The sequence below is a fragment of the Castor canadensis genome, chromosome 2, assembly GCF_047511655.1.
Source record: "Castor canadensis chromosome 2, mCasCan1.hap1v2, whole genome shotgun sequence".
Classification (NCBI taxonomy): Eukaryota; Metazoa; Chordata; class Mammalia; order Rodentia; family Castoridae; genus Castor; species Castor canadensis.
In genome coordinates, this window is record NC_133387.1 from 180,439,601 (window position 1) to 180,463,419 (window position 23,819).

The window sequence follows — 23,819 nt, forward strand, 5'->3', positions numbered from 1 at the left end:
ACCAAGGTCATGAAAATAAAAAGGACCTAGTAGGGAAATGTAAGGTAGGAGAAAAGGGGGAGTGGGAGGGAAGACAAGAAAGAGTAACAGAGGGAGGAGCACGCCAAAGTACATTTTATGTATGCATGGAAATGCCAATGTGAACCCCTTACTATGTATGATTTATTTATGCCAAATAAATAAATACAGAAAAAAATTTAAAGCAAAATGATTACAGCAGGAACCCAATAAGTGAATTACAAGAGTTTCTGAGGGAAATATCATGAATGAAGGATTTAAAAAAATTCCTCAGACTAATATAAACTTCCAGAAGAGAGGAGCCAAAGAGTATCTACCACACTGGATGGAAATCCACATGCACGAAATCACAGCACTGTGGAATTTCAACACACTGGAGCCAAGCGGACAGTCTGGTGAGCTTCTAGAGATTTAAAAATAGGTTACACACAAAGATCAGATTAAAATAGTCATGGACTTCCCAAAAGCTACTCAAAGAGAGTAGAGCAACGCCTTCAAAATTCTGAAGGAAAATGGTTTACAACCTAGCCTTCAAAATCCAGCCCAACTATCAATTAAATCTGAAGACAGACAAGTCCTCAAATAGACTTCCCATATACCCTCTTCCAGGAAATTTCTAGAAAATGTGCTCTACCAAACCATGAAATTGCAGTAAAAGAGAGAAACTGAGATAGAGAAACCAGGTACTCCAACACAAGCAGGGGATGAAATGAGTCCTAGGATGATGGAGAGCAACATCCCAGACAACTGTGTCCAGGCATCAAGGGCAGCCGATACAAACCAGAGCAACAAAACTCAAGCAACACACACACTGAAAGCTGCTGTCACTGTGTCTTTGATCCTGCACCATCAAATTCCCCTGAGAAAGTTTACTGAAGTGCAAATCAGGGAACTGAACTGAGAAAAGCGAAATACAAGATCCAGGAAATAAGAAATGTAAACTGGGAGAAAGGGAAAGGAGCTCCAAGGAGGAAGTGGAGGTCCCTGGGGAACAGGCATTGGAGGCCTCAGAACAATCAGCCCAGACAGGAGAACCCAAGCTGTTAGAGAGAATAGGTCTGAGAGAAAAACTAGGCCTGATAAACCACCGGAAAGTTTGTGGAAGATTATACTGAAAGGTAAAAATTACGAGCAGGTGGTACAAAAGCACCCATGCAAATAAACTGAAAGAGCAGCTATTAACTTTTGGATATTGTGCATGCTCCATGATTGTAACTTGATTTTTAGAGGCTTTCCTCAAAGTCCAGAACCACTCTGTAGAAACACAAAGTAAATGGAGAAGAATAATAACAAACAAGGCTAGACAGCTAGGCCGGGGCTGACCATGCCACCTGTTCCTGGAAAAGAAGGAAGTATCAGAAGGCCCCGAGAGTGGAAGAGGGCATGAGCAAATATCGTACTAAAAGATAAGCTGAAAAGGGGAGAGATGTGAGGCAGAAAAACCAGTTAGGAAACTTCTACACTACAGAAATAAGATCTGAGAGCTTGACACAACACCAAGTTTAAATTTGCACCAATGTATACAAAAAAGAAGGCATAAAAGGTAAATAAATGAGGAGTTGAGTAGTAGAGTACCTGCCTCAGAATGGCAAGGCCCTGAGTTCAAACTCCAGGACTTTCCACCCGACCCCCCAAAAAAGTGAATGAGATATGTAACTATGGATCTGCCCACTGGATTAGTCAGAACTGCTAGAGTTTGTTAATGTCCTGGTCAGAGTCTTAATAATCAAAAACAATTTTCAGAGAAAAACAACGAAGTTGGTTATTCAACGGACAGATGAACCTTGAGGGGAAAGAATAAAGACAACAGAGTTCTTTTTTATAATTCATTATAACTTGAGAAGAATTATTGGGGCACCGAAAATTTGTTAGACACAGTAGAAGATTCAAAGTAACATTCAGCATGATCCCAAAGCAGAAGATCCCTACAACTTTTACGGACAGAAAAGACCTACACACAAGAAATCCTGTAGGCAGCTCATAGTTAAGAATTCAGTGAGACTGGAAAAGAGCTGCACAGCAGTTAAAGGAGTCAGAGAGAGTTCTGTGGAGACGGGGATTGAGAGGGAGAGTCATGCTGCATTTGTCTGAAGCAAGGACCTCAAACTTTGGTGAACCCAAGAACCGTATCTCCAGGAATTCACTAAGAAATTTGGACTCTAAGTAATCTATAAACACACAGCTGATCCCATTTCAGGTAGCCTTTGTGCCATACTCTGAGAAATACAGATGACATGTCAAGGCTTCTTTGGTATAAAATCCGTCCTTCTGTTTGCCTTGATGCATGGTGGGGTTCACAGAAGGGAGAGTAGGATGACATGGAGGAAACAGGAGTTTCTGAGAACAGCAAAACCTTACTGCAGGTGTACAGCATGTCTGTCTAGAGCGGGTGAAGAGTCCAGCTTTGTTTCTTAAGGAGAAGTCAGCTCACATAGGGCCTTGGAAAATAGGAACTAAGGGCCGGGTGTGGGTGGTGCACACCTGGGATCCCAGCACCGGAGAGGATGAGGCAGAAGGAATGAAAGTTTGAAGCCAGCCTGGGATACACAGTGAGACCTTGTCTCAAAAAAAAAGAAGTAAGAATTAAGAGTCAAGAGTTGGACTTCTAGACAAGAAGACAAGAGGAAACCACTGGTGATTCTGAACACAGAGACAGTAAGACGAACACTCATAGAAAAGGAAAATGAGTCTGTTGCCTAGAAGCCCGGTATGGAAAGGACATGCAAAGCTGGGAAGCCAGAGTCTGGTCCCCTCTTGTGAGTCTGAGACCAACTCCTGCTTAGAAACAGTGCAGCGTCCTTACCCCTGCTTTGCCTGCAGGAGAGGACACGCACTAACTAGATGAGGGCTCAAGATGACCCTGCCTCCAGCAACAGTGGCTGTGCAGACCTTCAACTGCCTGTGTCCAGCCACTAGATGGCAGTGCTTGCCTTCCTTTTAGAGGAAGAGGCCAGACAACCAAGCAAGCAGGAAAATTAGGCCTTTCCCCAGAGGGTTTAAAACACACACAAAAACCTCCCTAGCATCCCAACTGCAATTTCCCACCGAGAAGGAAGTGAGCGAGGGTGGGGAGCAAAGTGCTAGCCTTTTCTGGCAGGAAGCCCAGGTAGGACACTCCAGTTTCCAGCTCCTATGGGCCTGTGATTGAGGCAGCTGTGCTGGAAGTCTCTGTGTATAGGGTGCACCCCAGAATGTCCCTCCACAATAGCAGTTGTCATGGAGCAAGCAGGGGCTCACCAGTCGAGGGGCAGGCTTCCTCATCTGAGCCATCCGCACAGTCCCGGTAGCCATCACACACCCAGGTGTCCATCACGCAGGCCCCGCTGCTGCAGCGGAAGTAATTGGGCAGACACGTGGAAGGTCCAGGAGTGGGGGAGGGAAGAAAGTGTGAATCTGAGAAGAACACCAAGCAAAGAAACCACGAGTTACTAGAAACCTTATCTCAGACCAAAATGTGTCCCAAACCTAGTGGAAGTATCCCCATTTGAGCTGCATCACTCAAGGGAGGCCAGTCACAGGCTCAGCGCTGAACAGCAGCAGAAGAGACAATGTTCTTTTCCCTTCTGCTGAGCAGATTCACCGCACTACAGCACTTGAAATGGGCTAATAGTCACATGAGTTTGCTTTTGCAGGGGCTCCTGACAGCTGATGGCAGGAGCAGGTGAGTCGGAAGGCACCGGGGAGTTAGAGAATCACCAAGAGACCAAATGCTGCTCTAGTGAACTCTTTACAACTAACCCCAAGACCTGATTTGGAGATAAGAGTGGCAAGAAGGAAATGGAAAGTACGCATTTCACATCAGTGTCATTCAAATGTATCCCAGCACATACATGCAGGAGCTGAAGACCTTGCATAAATGCAGATGGTCCACCATGTTTATTAGAGTACTAGTTACACGAGCCAAGCTGCGGAAACAGCTCAGAGGCCCTACACTTGCTGAATGGATTAAGAAAACGTGGTATCTATATGTAATGAAGCATTATTCAGACATCAAGAAGGATGAAATGATGCCATCTGCAGGTAAATGGATGGAACTGGAGGTCAACATGTTAAGTGAAGTAAGCCAGGCTCAGAAGGACAAAGGTCTCATGTTTTCCTTCATATGTGGAAGCTAGGCCTAAAGATAAATGTATACACAAATACAAACATGATCACATATACATATACAGAGAGAGGACATGTCTGTAATAGTGGGACTGTTTGAGGGGACTAGGGAGAGGAAATAGAGGAAAAAGGTGATAGAGTGAATAATATCGAAATACATTTTATCTGTATAGGAAGATACCATAACAAAACACACTGAAACCAGCTAAATAATAAGGGCAAGGGGAACAAGGTAAGGGAGAGTAACAGAAGGGGTTAATCTGATTACAGTACAAGATATTCGTGGGTAAAATACCACGTTGAAAACCCTCTGAACAATGAATATACACATAACAAATGAAGGACAGGATTGTAAAGTAGGTCCTGTCAGGAGATGGGTATTAGTGGGAGGGGGCAGGTGAATGGAGAGGGTGAAGGGGGGTGAATATGGTGGATGTACTATATATACTTGTATGAAAATAGAATAACAAAACCTATTGAAACTGGTTTATGTAGGGGAAAGGGGGGTGAGGAAGAATGACAGAGGGGATGACTTCTAACCATTGTAAGCATATATGAAAATGTGACAGTTAACCCCTCTGTACAACTAATATATCCTAATGTTAAAAAGTGTAGATGCTCACTCAGTAGTGTGGGGTGGGGTCAGAGGGTCTGCATTTCTAAGAAACTTCAAGGAACCATGTGTGCTCTAATCTGCACACCACACTTTGACAGGTAGGGCTCTAGTCTTCTCACTGAGCCGTGCAAAACTAAAAATGTATAACCCAGGAAACAGCAGAAACCAGAAAAGGGGGACACAGAAGAATTCAGGGTCACTCCTTCCCCAAAAAGCCGACACAGTAAGAAATAAGCCAGGCACTACAAAGACAGCGTGAGACTCTAGAGTTAGAATCATCCTGGTGAGTCTTGAATATAAGGCTGGCCCACCTCATGGGGGGGCTCTCACCTCCACAATCCTTCTCATCTGACCAGTCCCCACAGTCATTCTCCCTGTCACATTTCCACCTGTTGGGGATGCAGTGGCCATTCTCACACCGGAACTGGAAGTAGCGGGAGCAGTTTGGGGCTTCTGTGGGGTTTTCTGTGGAGATCAACCATACCATCAGTCATTTCCCTTATACCAGTGTAAACACAAAACCCCACCCATCCTCAAGTCCAGGACCACTTATGCTTCCCTTCCAGAGAAGATAGGACAGCCTCATGAACTTAAAAGGCCACAAATCACACCCACAAACTCAATGGCACCTCGTCTTCCAACCCCTAACTCATGTTTCTCTAACCTACATTTTGGTATCCTGAAAATGATTACCGAGTTTTAATTACAACATTTTACCAAAGGAATAGCCTAACTACTGATGATAGACAGATAGTGATACTGTGGTCTGTAATTTTTAGAAGGAGAGTACCCTTCATAACACCTACTGCCATCCTTTCCCACCATACTCTTCATTATGTGACCCTCCCAGCTGGGGAAAGGGAATGGAATACTCATTTCCCTAGTCCCTAGCAGCTACCAGGTTCCCACTTCATCCTATTTATTTCTACTTTGGTGGTACTGGGTTCGAACTCAGGGCCTCTCACTTACTAAGCAGGTGGACTTGAACCATGCCCTCAGTCCATTTCGAGATAGTGTCTCCCTTTACTCCTAGGCAGCCTGGACTTTTATCTTCCTATTTGTGCTTCCTACCACTGCATCCAGCCATTGGTTGCAATGTGGTCTCACTAACTTTTTGCCCTAGCTGGCCTCAATATACAATCCTCTCAACCTCATCTCCCAAGTAGCTAGGATTACAAGCATGAGCCACCATGCCTGACCTCATTCGATTCTTCATGTGGTGATTCAAGAGATGACAGCAGCTGCTGCTGAGGAAGGGGAAGGCAAGTCTGCAGGTGAGAGGCTGGTGAGTGTCCTCTCCCTAACTTAGGGATCCCTGTAACTGTAACTGGAGGGCTGAGATGCAGGAAGCAGATCTATAATCTTCTCACCACAGTTGGCTTCATCAGAGTAGTCGCCACAATCATCCATCCCATCACATTTCCAAATCAAACTGATGCATACGCCATTCTGACACTGGAAACCGAACTCGTCACACACCTTGTGGAACTCCGGGTCTTGGGCTGCAAAAGGAACAAACATCCACGAAGCCCAGATTACTTCTGTGCTGCGGAGGTCAGAGCAAGAAGCAAGAGGGGGTCAAACCCTCTGCTGAAAGGCTGTCGAGCTAAAAAGATTCCTTGAGAGCCAAAGCCAAGTCTTATCTTACAAGAGCACACATACTGAAAATTAGTGCATTCTACAAGCCTTTACTGAGTATGTTATAGACTGAGTCTATCCCCCGTCCCGCCCAAATTCACAGGATGGAGTCCTAACCCCTGGACTTCAAACATATAAGTCTGTTTTGGAGATAATGTTTTTAAAGAGTTACAATGAAGTCATGGAGATGGGTCCTAATGCAGTATGACTGGTGTCCTTGGAAGAAGAAAAATCCCCTACTACCTGGGAGGCTAAAGTGGGAATAGCATTTAAACCCAAGAATTTGGGGGCTACAGAGAGATCAGCTATGCAGTGAAGACTGGGAGGCAGGACCCCACATAAGGTGACGCTTCAGTCAAGATCATAGTCATTCCCTAGCTAACAGCTACAAGGCAGCAGTCCTTTGACCTGTGCCTCTAGGTCTTTTGTTTTAACATTGTATTGTGAGATAACTTTGCCTGGGCTAGCCTGGAACTGTGCTGCTTCTGGCTCAGCCTCTGGAGTAGTTGGGATTACAGGTATGCATCACCACACCTGACTTGAACCTCGATCCTCCTAACTCCACTTCCTGAGTAGCTGAGATTATAGGTATGAGACATGGCGCCCTGCCAAAGCAGCACTTCCTAAGAGAGATGACTCAGAAAAGGGAACTTGGGTACTTAGTAAAAACCTATAACTTAGATGGAGATACACCCCAGGAAGGCCAAACCCTGTGACCATGAGCCACCTCCCAGTCTGCCCACTCACAGCATCCTGCAAACACAGCATCCTCGTCTGAGCCATCACGGCACTGGATGATCCCATCACACACCATGGAGTGGAACAGGCACTGCTGGCGGTTCTTACACACGAAGTCCATGAAGCGAGTACAGAGGGGTTCTGAAAGGCAGCATGAGGACAGAGAGTCATGAGCACCCGCTATACAAAGGCATGTGGACCGATGTGCATTCAGGAAATAACAATAAAAGCCACATGGATGGAGCACTCACTTTGTGCCAGGTTCAAAGCTAAAACACCTGACATAAAGTGCATCAGTAAGCCCTCGAGACATCTTAAGAGATTTTACTGTCTCTGTTTATAAAATGAGAAGATGGGTACCCGCATTAAGCACTGTGCCAAGAGACAAGGTTAATGAAGAAGCCAAAACTTAAATCCAGAGCTGCCTGGCATCAAAGTCCATGATCTTAACTAATATTGATATGGTACTGACTCTCTAATATAATGGTGAGTGAACTTTTTCTGCAAGGGATCAGTGTGATGGAGTGAAATGTGCCCCACCCCCCATTCCTATGTTGAAGCCTTAAGTCCCAATGTGACTGTATTTGGAGCTAGGACCTTTAAAAAAGTTAATAAGGTTACTTCTCTTAAATGAAGTCCTAAGGGTGGGGTCCTAACCCAACAAGGTAAGTGTTCCTATAAGAAGAGACACTGGGGATACATGCAGAGAGAAAAGGCCATGTGGGCACACGACAAGAACATGGATGTGAACTACAACTGGATCTCTCCCAGCTCTCCAGTCAGGTAGTCCTGGGACATGTCCCTGGGTCTCCAGCTTGCTAGCCCACTCTATAGATTTTAGATGTGCCAGCCTCTCTAATCACATGAGTCAATTCCTCTCCCTCTTTCTCTCCTGCCTATCGTATTGGTTTTGTTTACCTGGAGAGCCCCAACTAATGCAATCAGAGAGCACAAGCTCCTGTAAAGCCTAACATACAGCCTGTTACAGCCACTCAACCTCATCACTACAACATGAGGACTGCCATATTCAACATGTAAGCAAAGGGCAGCTGCTGTATTCGAATACAACTTAACTTAAAACAACTGGTTTTGGGCTAAATCTTGCCCACAGGCCAGTTTGATGCCACGCACACCCCCAACCCTACACTAACACATTATCTCTGGACCCAGACTCCACCTGAGAATCTCCTGGAACATGGTTAAAAAAAAAAATCTCAACACCTTACCCATCTCGGGACTAATTAACTGAGCATGTCTGGGGCTGAGGCCTAGGCAACTGTAGCCTTGAAAGTGTCCCAGGTGATTCTAATGTACAACAAAGATGCACACCACTGATCCAAGACAGTCTTTCTAGGTCTAAAGACAATGGGACAGAAAGGGTTTCCTGACCTAAAAATGTTTCCTAAGTGATAATAACAACACTAACAAAAGCAATCAAGTAGAAGTGAGTGTCCAGTCAAAGACAATTGGCCGATTCATAGTACACATGGCTAGGAAATGATCACATTCACCCAGGTGACAACTAATCCCACAGTCACCCCCATCTCTCCCACTTCCCTCTACTCTATCTCCCTGCCTGACTGGCCTCTTAGTCCTGGCTATCACAAAAGAGTCAACAGGTTAAAAGCTACTCCCAAAAAGGTAGGGAAGAAATGAAAGGATTTGGTCCAACAGACGCTCTTCACTGGGGAGTGGACTCACCACAGTGTTGTTCATCTGAGCCGTCCGAGCAGTCATGTAGACCATCACAATGTTTGCTGGATGGGATGCAAGTGCCATTCGGGCAGCGAAACCCATTGCACTTCTTCTCTGAAATTTAATTCAATAATAGAAAAGAATGATGAAGAAGAAACAAGAAAGCACTCACACAGGCTGTTGGCAGGGTATACATTTTTGTACCAACCCTAGGACAACTTATCAATAGCTAACAGAAATTATAATTGTGTATATAGTATGACCCAGAAATTCCAATATAGAAATGTGTTGTACTTACACAATTGAAAATTCATGTCAGTACAAGATTACAACCTGTACTTAATGTAAGTATAAGTATTAAATTGTAACACTTTGTAATAAATCAAAAACCACCTACATGTCCATCATTAGAGAACTATTCAACAAATATTGTATCTGGGACACTAAATAGCTATAAAGAGATGGACGAAGAGCCCTGTGAAAAATTCTGTACCAGATATACAGCTATGTGAAAAATAGGTGCAAAATAACATGCACAGTATCTGTATAAAATAGGACAAAGATAGAGAATACTTCAATTTGTATATACACTCAAGCATCACTTAAAGACAGGATACATAATGCACTGTCAGTTGATTTTGTCACCATGTGACTCTCACAGACCCAGATTGTATGGTGCACATGACTTAAGGTGCTCTTGATTCAGTTAAGAGATGAGGTAAACATAAGATGAGGCTGCAGGACGCTGAGATGTAATGAGGCAGACTCTTTTAGAGTTCAGTCTCAATTACTAAGTAGGAGTCTATGACGGTGATGAAAGTGCAGTAACAGCAGTTATTCATTATCAAGTATTATGTACTATCCGTGATTGTATGTGCTATTCTCTTTTACAACTGGCAGCATGGTAGGTCTGTTTACAACAGCATCACCACAAACACATGCGTAATGGTCTACACCGTGACCTGAGGAAGGCTACAATGTCATTACCTGAGAGAAACTTTTCAGTTCCATTACAATCCTATGGGACCACCATTGTAAATGTGACCCATCACTGTGTGCAGTTATGAAGCGTAAGACTGCATGTGTACAAGACAATCTGAAAGGACATTAAATATAGTGTCCAATGGGGCCATGAAGGGAACTGTGCAGATAGGGAGAGCAACTGTTACTGTGAGCCTTTTTCTACTTTTTTCCATTTTGAGCCAGGTGAATGCACTTATTAAAAATTAATAGAAGAAAAAGGAAAGCTTCAGTGAATTGGAAAAAGGAGGGCATGAGTCCTGATTATGAGATCCTAGTTTTTACAGCTCTTTAACCCACTTGCCACCTTAATTCTTCAGGAACTCCAGCACAAAGCCCTTTGGGAGAATGTCTGCCTAGAAATGTTAAGAGCCCAAGGTTTCATAACCAGTTCCAGGGAAAATGAAACTAGAGCTAAGGTGTCTTGAGGCTTAGCTCTGGAGCCTAGGTCACCCCCTCTCTTGAGCTAGACATTAGACTTAAAACTCAGTCAACCAGGGCAGGCAAAGCCCTTATAACCCAGTGCTTGGCAGACTTCCACAAGGATTAGATATAAGGCAAGAAAATGTGCTTTAATCCTATAAAAAGTCATCACTCTTAGGAAATTAGCAAAGGATATCACATAGAAAGAGAAAAGATAAATGAGTTCCACGACTTGGGGAAATGCTTAATGACACTAAGTAAAAAAAAAAAGAGTTTTCAAAAAGTTTTTGTAAATTAAAATCTTAAGAGACACACATGAAATTAGTGAGAATGACTAAAATCTGGTATCAAGGGAGGAGAGGGAGCACACAGAATGTGACTGGTGGAGATGCATTTCATATAGTCCCTTGGGAATGGGATCCAGAAACACATGAAAAGAACCATGAGAACCAACCAGAATGTCTGACCCTACAATTTCATATTGTGGAATGGATTCCAGGAAATATCTTGAAGGATAACACAAGCCTTCATTTCTAAAGTCGTAAGGAGTTATGCTAGCTTAACAATATAAAACAGAAATCCCTGAAATGCCCAGCCAGCACTTGACTCAGTGAACTAGGTAATGGTAATTCATACAGAGTGAATACACGTTTTTCATAAAAATGCTCACTATAGAAAATACAGGTATATGAAAACATCTTTCTTAAATTTTGTAATGTGAAAGGACTGGAATGGACAATGAAATATAGACAACTGCAACCCTAAGAAAATCTGGAATTTTGACAAAAGGATAAGGTCAGACAACCCTAAAAATATTTAAATATTTAAAATATAAAAAGTAGTTTATATATTTTGTGGTGTGGTGGCATTTTACACATTTTGCTTGTGTCTGAGGGAAACTGTACCTAATAATTCAGACTAGCTAATACACCCAAATATATCACAAGGCACTACACAAGAGAGTGGGTGGACTCATCAATGTTGACAGGGCACAGCAGAAAAGGATTTCATTTCTAGATCCAGCTGCAACTTCTTCCTAGCAGCAGATCCTGGGGAAGCTCCAATGGGGGACCAGGACATTTGCATTTACCACAGTTGACTGGATCCTCATCAGAACCATCCTGACAGTCTGTGTCACCGTCACACGCCCACCGCTGCGGGATGCAGTGCCCATTATGGCACTGGAAGTTGGAGGCCTCACAGGTGTGATAGATAGCTGTCAATAGAGCAGATGACACAGTCACATCTCCCTCCTCTCTACCCCCCATCAACTACCAAGGGCAGGCTGAAGAGCAGCAGTCCTGCACTAGGCACTAAGGTAAGAACTGCTGGAGCACCTGAGTTTCCCCTGGGTGGGGGGATCAGGCACCTGGGGCTGACCTTAAGATGGGGACAGCTCCTATGCTGGACACTGACTCAAGTCACCACACATGTCATGTAAGTCACTGCACAGGCCCAGATACCCATATTGAATAGCCACTTACTCTTCACAACAACCTGTGAAGTATTAATCCCCTTTCCCAAATAAGGAGCAGGCTTGGAGAGATTGAGAAACTTGGAGATAATGAAGTGGTAACACCAGGGCTGGCAGTGCAAAGCATGTGCTTGTTCCACTATGCCTTTATACCTTGCTACTTTATCCTCTCATGTAAGCCCCCTGGCTCATCCCAATGAAATAAGGAGAGGTAGCGTGTGTTCTGGACTTGGTCCAGTAACTGTCCCAAGGCCTTAATTTCATCTTCTTATACTGGCATCTAACAGTTCTAAGCTCTGAAGAACCATGACTTTGTATAATATTAAATAAGGCTATCCAATTTGAAATGTGGAACACTTCAGGAAAGAACATAATAGATACATCCAAAGTCTCAAAGAAAGCAGACCTCAGAGCCTACAACCGTCTAATCTTATATACAGGCAAAGGCAACATCACCAGCCAGTATGGTATCCACTACAATCACTGAAACCACAAAGAAGCTAGTGAGATCAGCAGTCGCTGTTACAAATGAACAGCCTCAGGTGCACATGTGGGCTGAGACCACCTGAAAGACATATAGAAACATCTTAAAAATCTCGATCAAAGACTAGTTCAAGTGCATATAATACCTGCCTCAAACCCAACCAACAGTATAACTGCCTTCTCCAGCCCCTTCTTCCTCTGAAACAGAAAGCTATTTGTGCTCACTCATTGTTGAAGGAAAGCCAGAACTGGCCTTGTTTACAAAACAAGCATAAAATAATACACAGTAGTCCCTTAACCACAGGGGGCTCATTCTAAGATGTTCCACGGGTGCCTGAAACTCTGGACAGTACCAAACCCAGTATACACTAGGTTTTTCTGTTGCACACACCTATGAGGAAGTTTAATCATAGACACAGGAAGACATTAATAACATTAGGGACAAAGTACAACAATTATGATGATATGCCATAATTAAACTCTTTTAAAACTTAAGAACTGTTCATTAAAAGTTTTCAATTATCAATTTTCAAATTTATATTCTCAGATAATGGTTGAACACAGGTAAATGAGATGATAGAAAGCAAAACCATGGAGGAGAAGGCTACCCTCACCTAGACAGGCCACCTGTTGGTTTAACTATTTGAATAGATGTCTTCACGACAGGAGAAAGCAAGACAAACAAAAGGGGGTCATTGAAAGCAAACAACAGCTCCTTACTCAATTGAGATGACTGTCAAGGATTGGGGAAAATTGGCTTGCAATGTGTTCTAGAACTTCTACCCGAATTTGAGGCTTTTTTTTTTTTTTTTTTTTGCAATGGTCAGAAATATAGCAAACTTCTTCAAACCATTATCTGTGCCTTCTCATCTCTCAGAAGACCAAGGCTGTGTTTGGTAGCATGTAGATAAGTCTACAGAAGTTTCAATATTTACAATCTTTGGCACTCAGAATCTATTAAACATCTCTTAAAATGTACTTATCCCTAGTAAGAGAAATCAATACCTCATGCATGTTATTGAAGTTTTTGCCCCAGTAACAGCCATTAGCTGGAATACTTCTGATTTATTGGTGTCAATCTGACGGCCTTCTAGAAAAATTCCTCACCAAAGCCTTGCTCACTTTCATAAAACATAAAGTTGCCTACACTGATTAGCATTCTAATCTACTTATTATTCAACCTACACATTTCACATTTAATTGGAAGCAATTTCAAAGTGCTCATGGGGTTTCCAAATGACAATTCTGGGAGGTATGTCTGAGAGCTCCAGATTCTATCCCAGAAGCTGAGATCAGAAAGATTAGTCAATTTGCACACTTGCAGGTTAGCCTGGCCCAAAAGACCAAAAATCATATGTTCTCCCTCATATGTGGACATTAGATCAAGGGCAAACACAACAATGGGATTGGACTTTGAGCACATGATAAAGCAAGAGCACACAAGAGAGGGGTGAGGATAGGTAAGACACCTAAAAAATTAGCTTTAGCATTTGTTGCCCTTAATGCAGAGAAACTAAAGCAGATACCTTAAAAGCAACTGAGGCCAAAAGGAAAAAGGGACCAGGAACTAGAGAAAAGGTGAGATCAAAAAAGAATTAACCTAGAAGGTAACACACACGCACAGGGAATTAATGTGAGTCAACTCCCTGTATAGCTATCCTTATCTCAACTAGCAAAAACCCTTGGTCCTTCCTATTATTGCTTATACTCTCTCTTCAACAAAATTAGAGCTAAGGGCAAAATAGTTTCTGCCGGGTAGCAAGGAGGTGGAGGGAAGAGAGGAGGGGGGAGAAATGACCCAAACACTGTATGCACATATGAATATAAATAAATAAATAAATAAAAATTTGTACACTTGCACTGAAGGGGCCAGGCATGACTGGGATACATAACACATCCTCTTTTTCTGGACTTTTCTATCTTCTGGGTAATTTACTGCACTCTGGTTTTGAGTGCCTGGTACATAATGCATGCTAAATAAATAATTTTTAATCACAAAGAAGAAAGAGGTAGCTTTTAATCCATACTGAAGAATTTGAGGAAGAAAAAGAATTCTTTGCATGATGGGATTCATCACAACTGTGAGAATGGCAGGGTTAATAGGGCAAACAATCATGGAGATGGAATATCAGTTTCTAATACAGGTCATCATCCCATGACTTACTCTCTGACTTTGACCTTCCCTGAGTCATTGATACCTGCTAAACACCTGATCAAGAGCACTAACCAAACAGAACTAGGGTAAAACATATGACTTATGTACCCTAAGGAAAAAAAAGTATTGCCTTTGCAAATCAAACAGTATGTGTCTTACAAAGCACAGGACTATTAGGAAGTGCACAAGAAAAAAGAAACAGTAACAATTCTCATGCATGATTAATGATTAAGAGAATAAAGAGCAGTAAAGAATAAAAGGTGCAGTTGAAAAAGAGACAAATCATATTCTAGATATGCAAAAAATATAGTCACAGAAATAAAAAACAAAGCTCAAAATATGTGGGAAATAGCATATTAGATTTAGCTGAAAATAAAACTGCTGAACTAGAAGGTAAGTCTGAGGAAATAATTCAGATCCTAGCCAGGAGACCTAGAGACGGCAAATGTAAAAACAGGAGGCATGAGCAACACAATGAGGCAGTCCAACAAATGGCTAAAAGTAAGTAACTGATGAAGGTAAGACCAGAGGAAGTAGCACACAGACATAGTGGAGTTACATAGCTTAATACCCAGGACTAATGAATACATAAACCCTCACATCTCAAAAAGGAAACAAATCTCAAACAAGACAAATAAAAATAACTACACACTAGGAAGGTGAAATTGCATAACAGCAAAAGCTAAAGACAACTGGAGAGAAATAAATGTTATTATTTGAATAGCTAATCCAGCTGCAGAATTCTGACAGCATAAGAGATAAGAAAGAAACAGAATAATTCTATCAATGTACTTATAGAAAATTACTATAAATTAGGAAATCCAGACCCATTTGAATTCAAGATTGAGGGTTAAAGATACGTTTATGCTAACAAAACCTGGGATGAGTTTAGCACTTTCAGACCTCTTCTGTAAGAACCAATGAGGGATATCCATCAAAGGAGGCCCTGGATACAAGCCCAGGTAGTTGGTAAGTAGTTACATATCTATAAGTAAATGTGATCATTCAAGTAACAACAATAACTAATTTTGTGTTTATTTTGCAGTGTTAGGAATAGAACTCAGTGCCTTGCCCATGCTAAGCAAGTACTCTACCACTGAGCTATACTACCAGTCCTAATTTTAAGATTTTTAAAATATAAAATTAAAATACCAAACATTTAGTGCTTTAAAATACTCAATATTTTACTAAGTATTTTAGCGTGGGAACCGTGGGCAGGAATTTAAAGTGCTTGTATATCTAGGAGAGGAAAAAGATATTAAGAATACACATAAAATGTCTAATGGTAACAATGGCTAATCAAATGTATGCTTTAAAAAACAATGAAAGGCAGGCTGAAGGGCCTTGTGGATAGCAACATCAGGGAGAAGAACAAGGAAAAGGGACAACACAGAGAACGTGTGTGAGCACGTGTGTGAGCCCCCCAGGAGGGCAGCTGGTTCTGACCTATTTTCTTTGGCTTAATTTAATAGATCAGGAAATGAAGTATCATGCCATATATCACAATGCACTCACAACCATTCTCTATTTTGAGATGATGAAAAAGAGAATCATCTTGAAAAGGATTGGAAAAATAGTCACTGAAGGCTGCAACTGAATGGCAAAACTCTCAATTTTCCCCAGTGAGCCCTGCCAGAAGAAAACCAGAGATAAAACCAGGAGCTTATGACAAGCCTGCCCACCAGACCTGGAATTGTTAATTCATTCTGGAAGACCGGCATGTGCTCCTGGAATTTGAGTTTGACTAATGTGGTTGAACTAACAAGATGTTCAATCATACCACAATTTACAAACTGAAATGCCCAAATGCACCTAATTTATTAACCAATTATCCATCCAAGACCCAAGCTCCCAGGCAGCATCCACATGCTTCCTGAGTTGATGGTATCTTCTTTGCCAACCTTGGTTTCTCTGCTCTGCAAGTCATGGCTCCTATACAAAGAATTTTCCTACTGCCTTCCCAGCATGGAGGTGCAAATATTGAATTGCACCAGAAAGGACACGGGGACCTTCTCGGAGCCTGAATTTGGTAGCATCACGGAGCATCCTGTGTGATGCACATGGGTTACTCTGAAGGGGCGTAGGACCAAACTGAATGGAGACTTCTACAGAAGGTTGCAGAGCAAACTACTCATCACATAATGGAACTGGGGGATTTTAAAACTTATTTCATTTTTTGACAAAATTGTAATCATATGAACATACAGGATCACAGTCATGGATATTAAAAGGAATTTGCTTTTATTTTTCCACAACTGTGCCAACTTTCTGCTCTACTTGATGCCCCCGCCCCCTCCAACATAATGTATATGGCCACCACAGACTCATTCATACAATGTAATAATCATGAAAGACATGGCCCTTACCTTATACCACCTACCATTCCCCTCTCATTCATCACGTTTTTGACTTTATTTTTAATGAAATCTTATCCCAAAGAGGGAGAAGCACAGCTTACATTTTAATCGTCTGGGGGAGCCCTCAGATGCTCTGTTTGAAACACACAAATTAGTTCAGTGTTACTCAAAATATGGTCCCTACACCAGGAACCATTCTGTGAACTGTTTATTATTGGTTCTGAAGAACTGAGAAGATTGAGCCAGAATACAAGAGAACTGTATCACTCAGAACACTGTTTAGTTTCATTAGCATTTTTCTTAGTAAGACTTTCCGATGAAGGAAGCAGGGTATTAATTTACATTATGGCACAAGCTCCTTACCTTATCATAGACCAGCACTGAACTAGCTGATTGCTAAGGTCCAAACTAATTCTCAGAATCTAAATTCCACGATCACGTAAAGCCATAATGCTAACTAGTACATGAACAGTTAATTGAGTTTAGGAAGTACTGACCAGTACAGTTGGCTTCGTCAGACCAGTCCCTGCAGTCGTTGTCCCCATCACACACCCAGGAGGAACGGATGCACATCCCAGAGCTGCAGTTATATTCGTCACTCCGGCACTGGTGCATTTCTGCAGGTGAGATGATAGAGATGTGAGGACAAAAGGTCGCAAAGAATTCTGTCTCTGGCATCACAGGTCCTAAGGCTTAGAGATGGATCCATCACCAATCATCTACAGATAGTGGGGACAAAGAAAGCTTTACCCAAGGATGCTTATCTGTAGACAGTGTGGGCAGAGGGACTTTTATCCAGGACATAAGGCCATCGAGAATGAGATCCACTGATCATGCTGAAAATGGGTTCTAGGTGTGCTGAGATACTGGAGCCCTCAGACTCTCGGCAAGAGCAGCGTTGCCCACTTGTTCTGGTGTATTCCACAAATACTAACATTTTATGTGCTTGCTCTGATGGGAAGAAAGCTAGGAGTAGCATTTTCAAGAAACAGAAGACTCCCAGAGACACAGCCTATGGCTGAGGAAAGGAGTAACGAGAGGTCCATGTGTGCTGACCATTGGCAGATACTCAGCTCAAGGAAAGTGAGAATTAGTGCTGAGCTTCCAGAACAGAGGAATCATAACTCTGGACTTTCTGTGGGCAGAGTTTTGGTGAGGTCAGTGGCTGTGCTGGCTCTAGAAAGCAGGTTGCCTGAGTGCAATGGCCAAGTGTAACTTGACCAAGACATAAAAGGAGACTTCCCCACAACATCTTTCATAGGCTTTGGGGATAAGACAGATGCTATGGTCTGACCAAGTCCCCCAAAATTCATCTGTAGAAACTTAATAATCAATGAGAGAAATCAAAAGGTGAGTGAGGCCTTTAGGAGGTGAACAGAGTAGGATTAGCCACCTTACTAAAGAGGGAGCTGTCACCCCTTCTGCCAGGTGGGGACACAGAAAAGGAGACATCTGTGAGGAACAGGCCCTCACCAGACACTGAATCTGGTGCCTTGATCTTGAACTTCCCAGCTTCAGAACTGGAAGAAATAAACTTCTATTGTTTACAAATTACTCGGTCTAAGGTATTTTGTTCTATCTGAAAAAAACTGACACAGAACTTTCAAGGGGAATTTTTTTTTTGAGCTGCAAAAAACAGGAGTAGCCACGCATGGAGCCTGAAGCATGTTCTCCCTAGAAACAGGCTGAGAGTGAAGGTGGTAAACAGATATTTACGAAGGAAGAGTCTGAAGAAGAGCTGCATCAGAGAAGGGGCCAAGTGGGAGCTTGGGATGGATTCAGGGCCAACTAGCAGAAATGGGCCATGAATGAAGAATAAGAGGCTGAAACTGTTGAGCGGTCAGCCATGTGCCTAGTGAGGAAGCAAGATGAATCATGGAGCCATCTGGTGTTCCCTCCCTACCAGAGCAAGGTTCCCACATGCTTCAACCTTCTAAGAGAGTGGGGAAGAAATGGTAAGAATGAGGGAAAGCAGTTGTGAATTTCAAGAACTTATTTTGTAGCATTTGAGGAAGAAAGATATGGAACTAAAAAAAAAAAAAAAAAACCCCAAACCCATTCCTTCCAGAGCAAGGCCAGGGTATCTTCTATGTGAAAATGGCCCCAAATGTGTGTTCCATTGGTTTGCCTGTGTTTGAATGCTTTATTAGCAGCCCCTGCTCACTTTACTTCAGACCCTGTGAGTCAGACCGCCTGCTTTATAACAAAGCCCTGCGTGCAAGCATGGCATGGCTGGACCTCACCCTCATGGACAGAACAAAGGCTGGGCAAGGCCACACAAACTCATCACCATGTCTGGTGTCTGGATCTGTGTCTGGCCTCCATTCTCACTTCCCTTTCAAGCCAAAGCCTCCTCCAGTCTGGTGTCCTATGTGTATTGCATAACACCTTCAATGGGCAGCAACTGAATTTGGGATCAGAGCCTGCTAACTACGATAGGGCTCATGAAAGTGACAGGACAGTGCTGTGCAGCAGAAAGAGTATGGAACTACAACACAACAAACCTGGGTCCCAGCTCCCCATTCCAGCACAAGTTAGCTGGGTCACTTTGAATAGCCCCGAAGGATATCATTAAAATGCATCTCAGCCACTAGACATGGAAATTAAAAGATCTGGACTGCAGAATCCCTACCATTCCTTACAACTAGAGCACATTATTTTCCTAAATATAAAAGTTTCCGTTCAGAGGGCTGAAGGCATGGCTCAAGCAATAGATGGCCTGCCTAGCAAGTGTAAAGTCCTGAGTTCAAGACCCAGTACTGCCAAAAAAAAAAAATTATCATTCAGAAAGCAGATGCTCAATCAGTGCTTACTGTTGACTTTTAACAGTTTATTGAATTAGAGTGGTTTAAAAAAAAATTCACTAAGGTACATCTCCATACCTTTACGAGGTTAATCTCACCCCACTCAGAGAGATTAACTGTTTCTATAGCAATTAAGGAGCCAATTAATTCATTCAGAAATCCTAAGTCTTACTTTCCCATTTCACCTTTATAACCTCTAAAAGGCAAAGCAGGACCCACCTCCCCATTTTTCAGATTAGAAAACAAAGAGGCCAATCAAAGAGTAAGGAAGTGACTAGAACTGAGAAGAGGCTCCATTTATTTCTTTATCCAGCATCCCCTTAACTCTAGGTCAAGTGTTTCCGGAGGAACTGAATTTTCATGAAAGACAGCAAATAAGGTCTATAAGGACTACATGCCATGCCATGTAGATGGGCAGTTGTGCAGCTGGAGCATGGATACTGAAATGGCAACCAGAAACTCTCCATTTTCAACCTGCCCTAGCCACTAGCAAGCCCAAGCAAGCAAGGGTGGTGATCTCCTGATCAGAGTTCTGGCTGAAATGTCCCCTTACCACAGTGGCTTTCATCACTGTTGTCTCCACAGTCGTCTTCAAGGTCACATTTATAGGAGAGCGGGATACAAGTCCCAGACTCGTGGCACCTGAATTGGGTGTCTAGGTCACAGATGGTAGTAGCTGAAATAGGAAAGAGGCATCTTATTTGTTAGGTACAGTTAATTCCCCCGAGACATAAACTTCCCACTAGAAAACCAAACAAAAACTAGAAGGCAGGAGACTTTAACAACGACAACAGAAACTGAACCTGGACTTCATGGAAGAAATGAATTCCATGAGAACCTGGAACTCCCATCCAAAGGAGGTAAGGGCATATCGGCCCAGTGACAGCTTCAGACAGAGCTAGGCCTGGAAAGGTTGAGTCACTTCACCTGGCTGGGAGAGGGAGGGGCTGGATTATGGCCCTAAATTTCCTTCAGACATGAAGATGTCTTCCTAAATAAGTAACAGTAACACCCTTATCTATAAAACTACCATTCGGGAAACCCAATTTCACACAAGAAGCTGGTGCTGCATCAGATGATGAGTCTAATGCCCAGGCAGGATTTCCTAGCTGAAATATGGGGTGCGTCTTTAGTAAGTCAAGACTGGCTATCAAATCGTGACTCTACCTCTTCCTTAGGCAATTAATTTTAGCCTCCTTGAGTCTCAATTTCCTCAACAGTAAAATGAGAAGAAGCCAGGAATGATGGATCATGCCTGTAATCCCAACTGTTCAGGAGGCAGAGACTGGAATTACAGCTGTTGGAGGCAAGCCGGGGGGCTAGGGGGGAAGTTATTGATATCTCATCTCAACAAATAAGCCAGGTATGGTGGTGCACATCTGTCATGCCAGCTATGATGGAGGCTAGTAGTCCACATTAGCCAGGGCAAATACATGAGACACTATGTGAAAAATAACAAAACAAAAATAGCTGGAAGCGTGGGTCAAGTGGTAGAGCACTTGCCTAGCAAGTGTGAAGCCCTAAGCCCAAACCTCAGTACTACCAAAAAAACAGGGTGGGTAAAATAATTTAGTCAACCACTTGTAATCACAGTCAAAGGACGAGACTTGGGTCTGTGTCCCTTTACCATAAAATGGGGATAACAGTTACCAAGTAGCATTATTATGAAGATAAGTAAGAAAAGAGGCTTGGACCAGAACCTATTAAATAGGACAAAGAGATAATAGGCTCTAAACAAATGTCACTACTCTTCTCAACATGCTTCATGCCCTTCTGGCATCAGAATGAGTACAGAATTAGATTTCCTCCTCTCCAAAACAGAAGCTTCCTGGCTTATGCATAAAGCCTAGGAGCCAGGAGGCCTCTCCCCTGCAGCCGAGGGGCTTACAGGTAAGGTACAATGTGGCAGAACAGAATCCCAGGACAGAGGGTGGGAGGTGCTGAAAAATGAAATGCCAGCAGCAACACTGCTGTTAGACATGCCAGCAGCTCCTATTTGAGGTTCCATTTCTTCTCTGTAATTGAGCTCATGTAGGAGGCAGGGGATGAATGCAAAATGACAAGACTGCTGGAGAGTCACGTCAAAACCCCAGTGCCTGCCATCCATCCAGCTGGAGGAGTCTGTTATAGAAGGAGGGAGAAGACTGACAACATCCCTCCCCTGTCGCCTGCCCCCTCCTCTTCTCTTCCCTGGCAGCTGATGGGAGCCTCACCACCTCCCCATACTGTGGCACCCACACACCTGTCCCTAGCCTGGAGCCCTGCCTGTGGACAGGGTGCTACTCACTATCTGAATAAGCATGTCTTTTCTTGACAAGGAGACACATGTGCAGGCACAGCCACCCCTCTGTCTTGGTTCCCAAGAAAGTGGTTTCAAATCCCTGTATTCCTCATCACCTCACCCTCATCACATCTGACATGTGAGGACCTGGGTCAAGTGGAACTGGGAGTAAGCAATAAACAGGTCTGGGGGCTCATGAAAGTCAACCCCAAATGACATTCACACCAAACCAGGCTGTGCCCCTCGCTACTGGACATGAGGTCATCTAGTTTGTACCTCTCTGTTTCTATTCTGCCTAATTATGTCTGCCTAATTCTTAGAATTAACTCAAAGGTAAATTCTAAGAAACACCTCTTTCCCCACCCTGATACACAGTAACGTCACCACGTTATCTGCTGCATGCTATGAGTAATATTTATTATCATTCTGAACAAGCTTTGGCTATTCTCCTGCAAACATCACACCTTCCTATAAATCTGATAGGCAGAGAAGGCTTCATCAGTGTCCCAAAGAAAGAGGCAGAGCGGCTTGTGCCCTTCCAAACCTGCCAGTCAGTATGTTCTTTTTCCTGGTGTGAAAAACGTCCACTGAGGCCAAAGAAAAATGAAGGGAGAAGGGGTTTCATCTGCAATCCACAAGTCCAAAGGAGCAGGACATAGTACTCCAAGGCCCAGGCAAGCCTAATGAGTTGAGTATTTCTGGAGTTGGACTCTGGATGAAGTAGCATGGGGACCTGGCACCTCCTCCACAATGAATGCCTAAATACATCCACTAGGGGCCACACAAGTATTAAGAGGCACTCATCAACCTGTCCTAACTACTGATGGGAAGTTAGCCTCTGTGTTGCCAAAGGAAACAGATTCAAAGTCAGGCCTCTGGCTTGGTTTCTGGCTTCCCTGCTTCTGGTCTTTCTGCAACTAATTCATTCTCCCCACTATGTATCCTTCCAAAGGCAAAATCTTATCAAGGTACTTCAATGGTTTCCAATCGCTGTTCTGATGTAGTCCACAAGGCTCCTGCTGATCTGGGCTCTGCCTACCTGTCCAGCCTCACCTTGTCCCACTGCACCCACATTCTCAATAATCCACGGAAGTCCTGATGCTCTGCCTTCCACACACACTGCTCATTTGCCCACAATGTCTTCCCTCCACCTCTGCCTGATAAACCCCATGCACCCTTCAGGGTTCCATTACTGCCTGCTCGTATTGATGTGGGTGCCATTCCTGTCGGATCCTGCATGATCTGGTCCTTCCCCATCCCAGCACTCATTGCTCCATTGCAACTGCCTCTTTGCTTCTCCTGATTCCACCTATACCCCAGCACAGAGCCTAAAACAGTAGGTGCTCCATAAACACTTGTTGAGTGAATGTATGACTGACAAAAGGACAAAGTCTTCCTTTACAATGTAATAGTGAAGCTACTAACACTTACATAAAGGATAGCTAAGAATAAGTGGTTTGTTCTATAAATCCTGCTAAACAGAGTTACCTACTTTAGTAAAACCTTAGAAACTATTCAGTACAGAGATCAAGGTGCTAGGGCATACCTATGAACACCCCACAGTGTAGGCCAAAGTAGCATTACTGACCAATTATAACAATCTCTCTTGAGCCCAACAGGCAGCTGACGTCAACTAACTGGAGTAGCATAAAGGTGAAACCTGTTACTAATCACTGTAAAGGCTGAATACTGAATTTAAAAATCAAAGAATGTCACCTGTCATCAACCCAAGTCACCACTTTATTACAGTGCTAAAGCCAAGATCAGAAACCAGATGACAAGTCAGCTCAATTTCAGCTATGAGATGTTTATTTCTAAGTTATGAGATGTTTATTTCTAAGTCTCTTGTAATGAGCAGTCAACTTAGTTACATGATTCGATTCATGTACATACATCACACAGGACACCATATAGATAGTATGTATTCAGGATTCAGATATATATGTAACACAGGGTACCATATAGCTAACATATTTGCATATGGAAACGGGTTTTCTCTGTTATCTAAGTCCT

The 23,819-nt window shown here is 43.0% G+C and overlaps 1 protein-coding gene across 1 annotated transcript in view; it reads right to left on the reverse strand.

The window, feature by feature from the left end:
* Positions 1–23,819, reverse strand: part of Sorl1 (sortilin related receptor 1) — a 163,475-nt gene that overhangs the window by 36,400 nt on the left and 103,256 nt on the right. Inside the window, exons 24-31 of the mRNA XM_074066519.1 lie at positions 20,079–20,201; positions 17,219–17,338; positions 11,343–11,468; positions 8,816–8,923; positions 7,124–7,255; positions 6,109–6,240; positions 5,069–5,203; positions 3,256–3,411 (exon numbers count right to left, since the gene is read on the reverse strand). Coding sequence (XP_073922620.1) covers positions 3,256–3,411; positions 5,069–5,203; positions 6,109–6,240; positions 7,124–7,255; positions 8,816–8,923; positions 11,343–11,468; positions 17,219–17,338; positions 20,079–20,201 — 1,032 coding nt within the window. The remainder of the gene's footprint in view (positions 1–3,255; positions 3,412–5,068; positions 5,204–6,108; positions 6,241–7,123; positions 7,256–8,815; positions 8,924–11,342; positions 11,469–17,218; positions 17,339–20,078; positions 20,202–23,819) is intronic.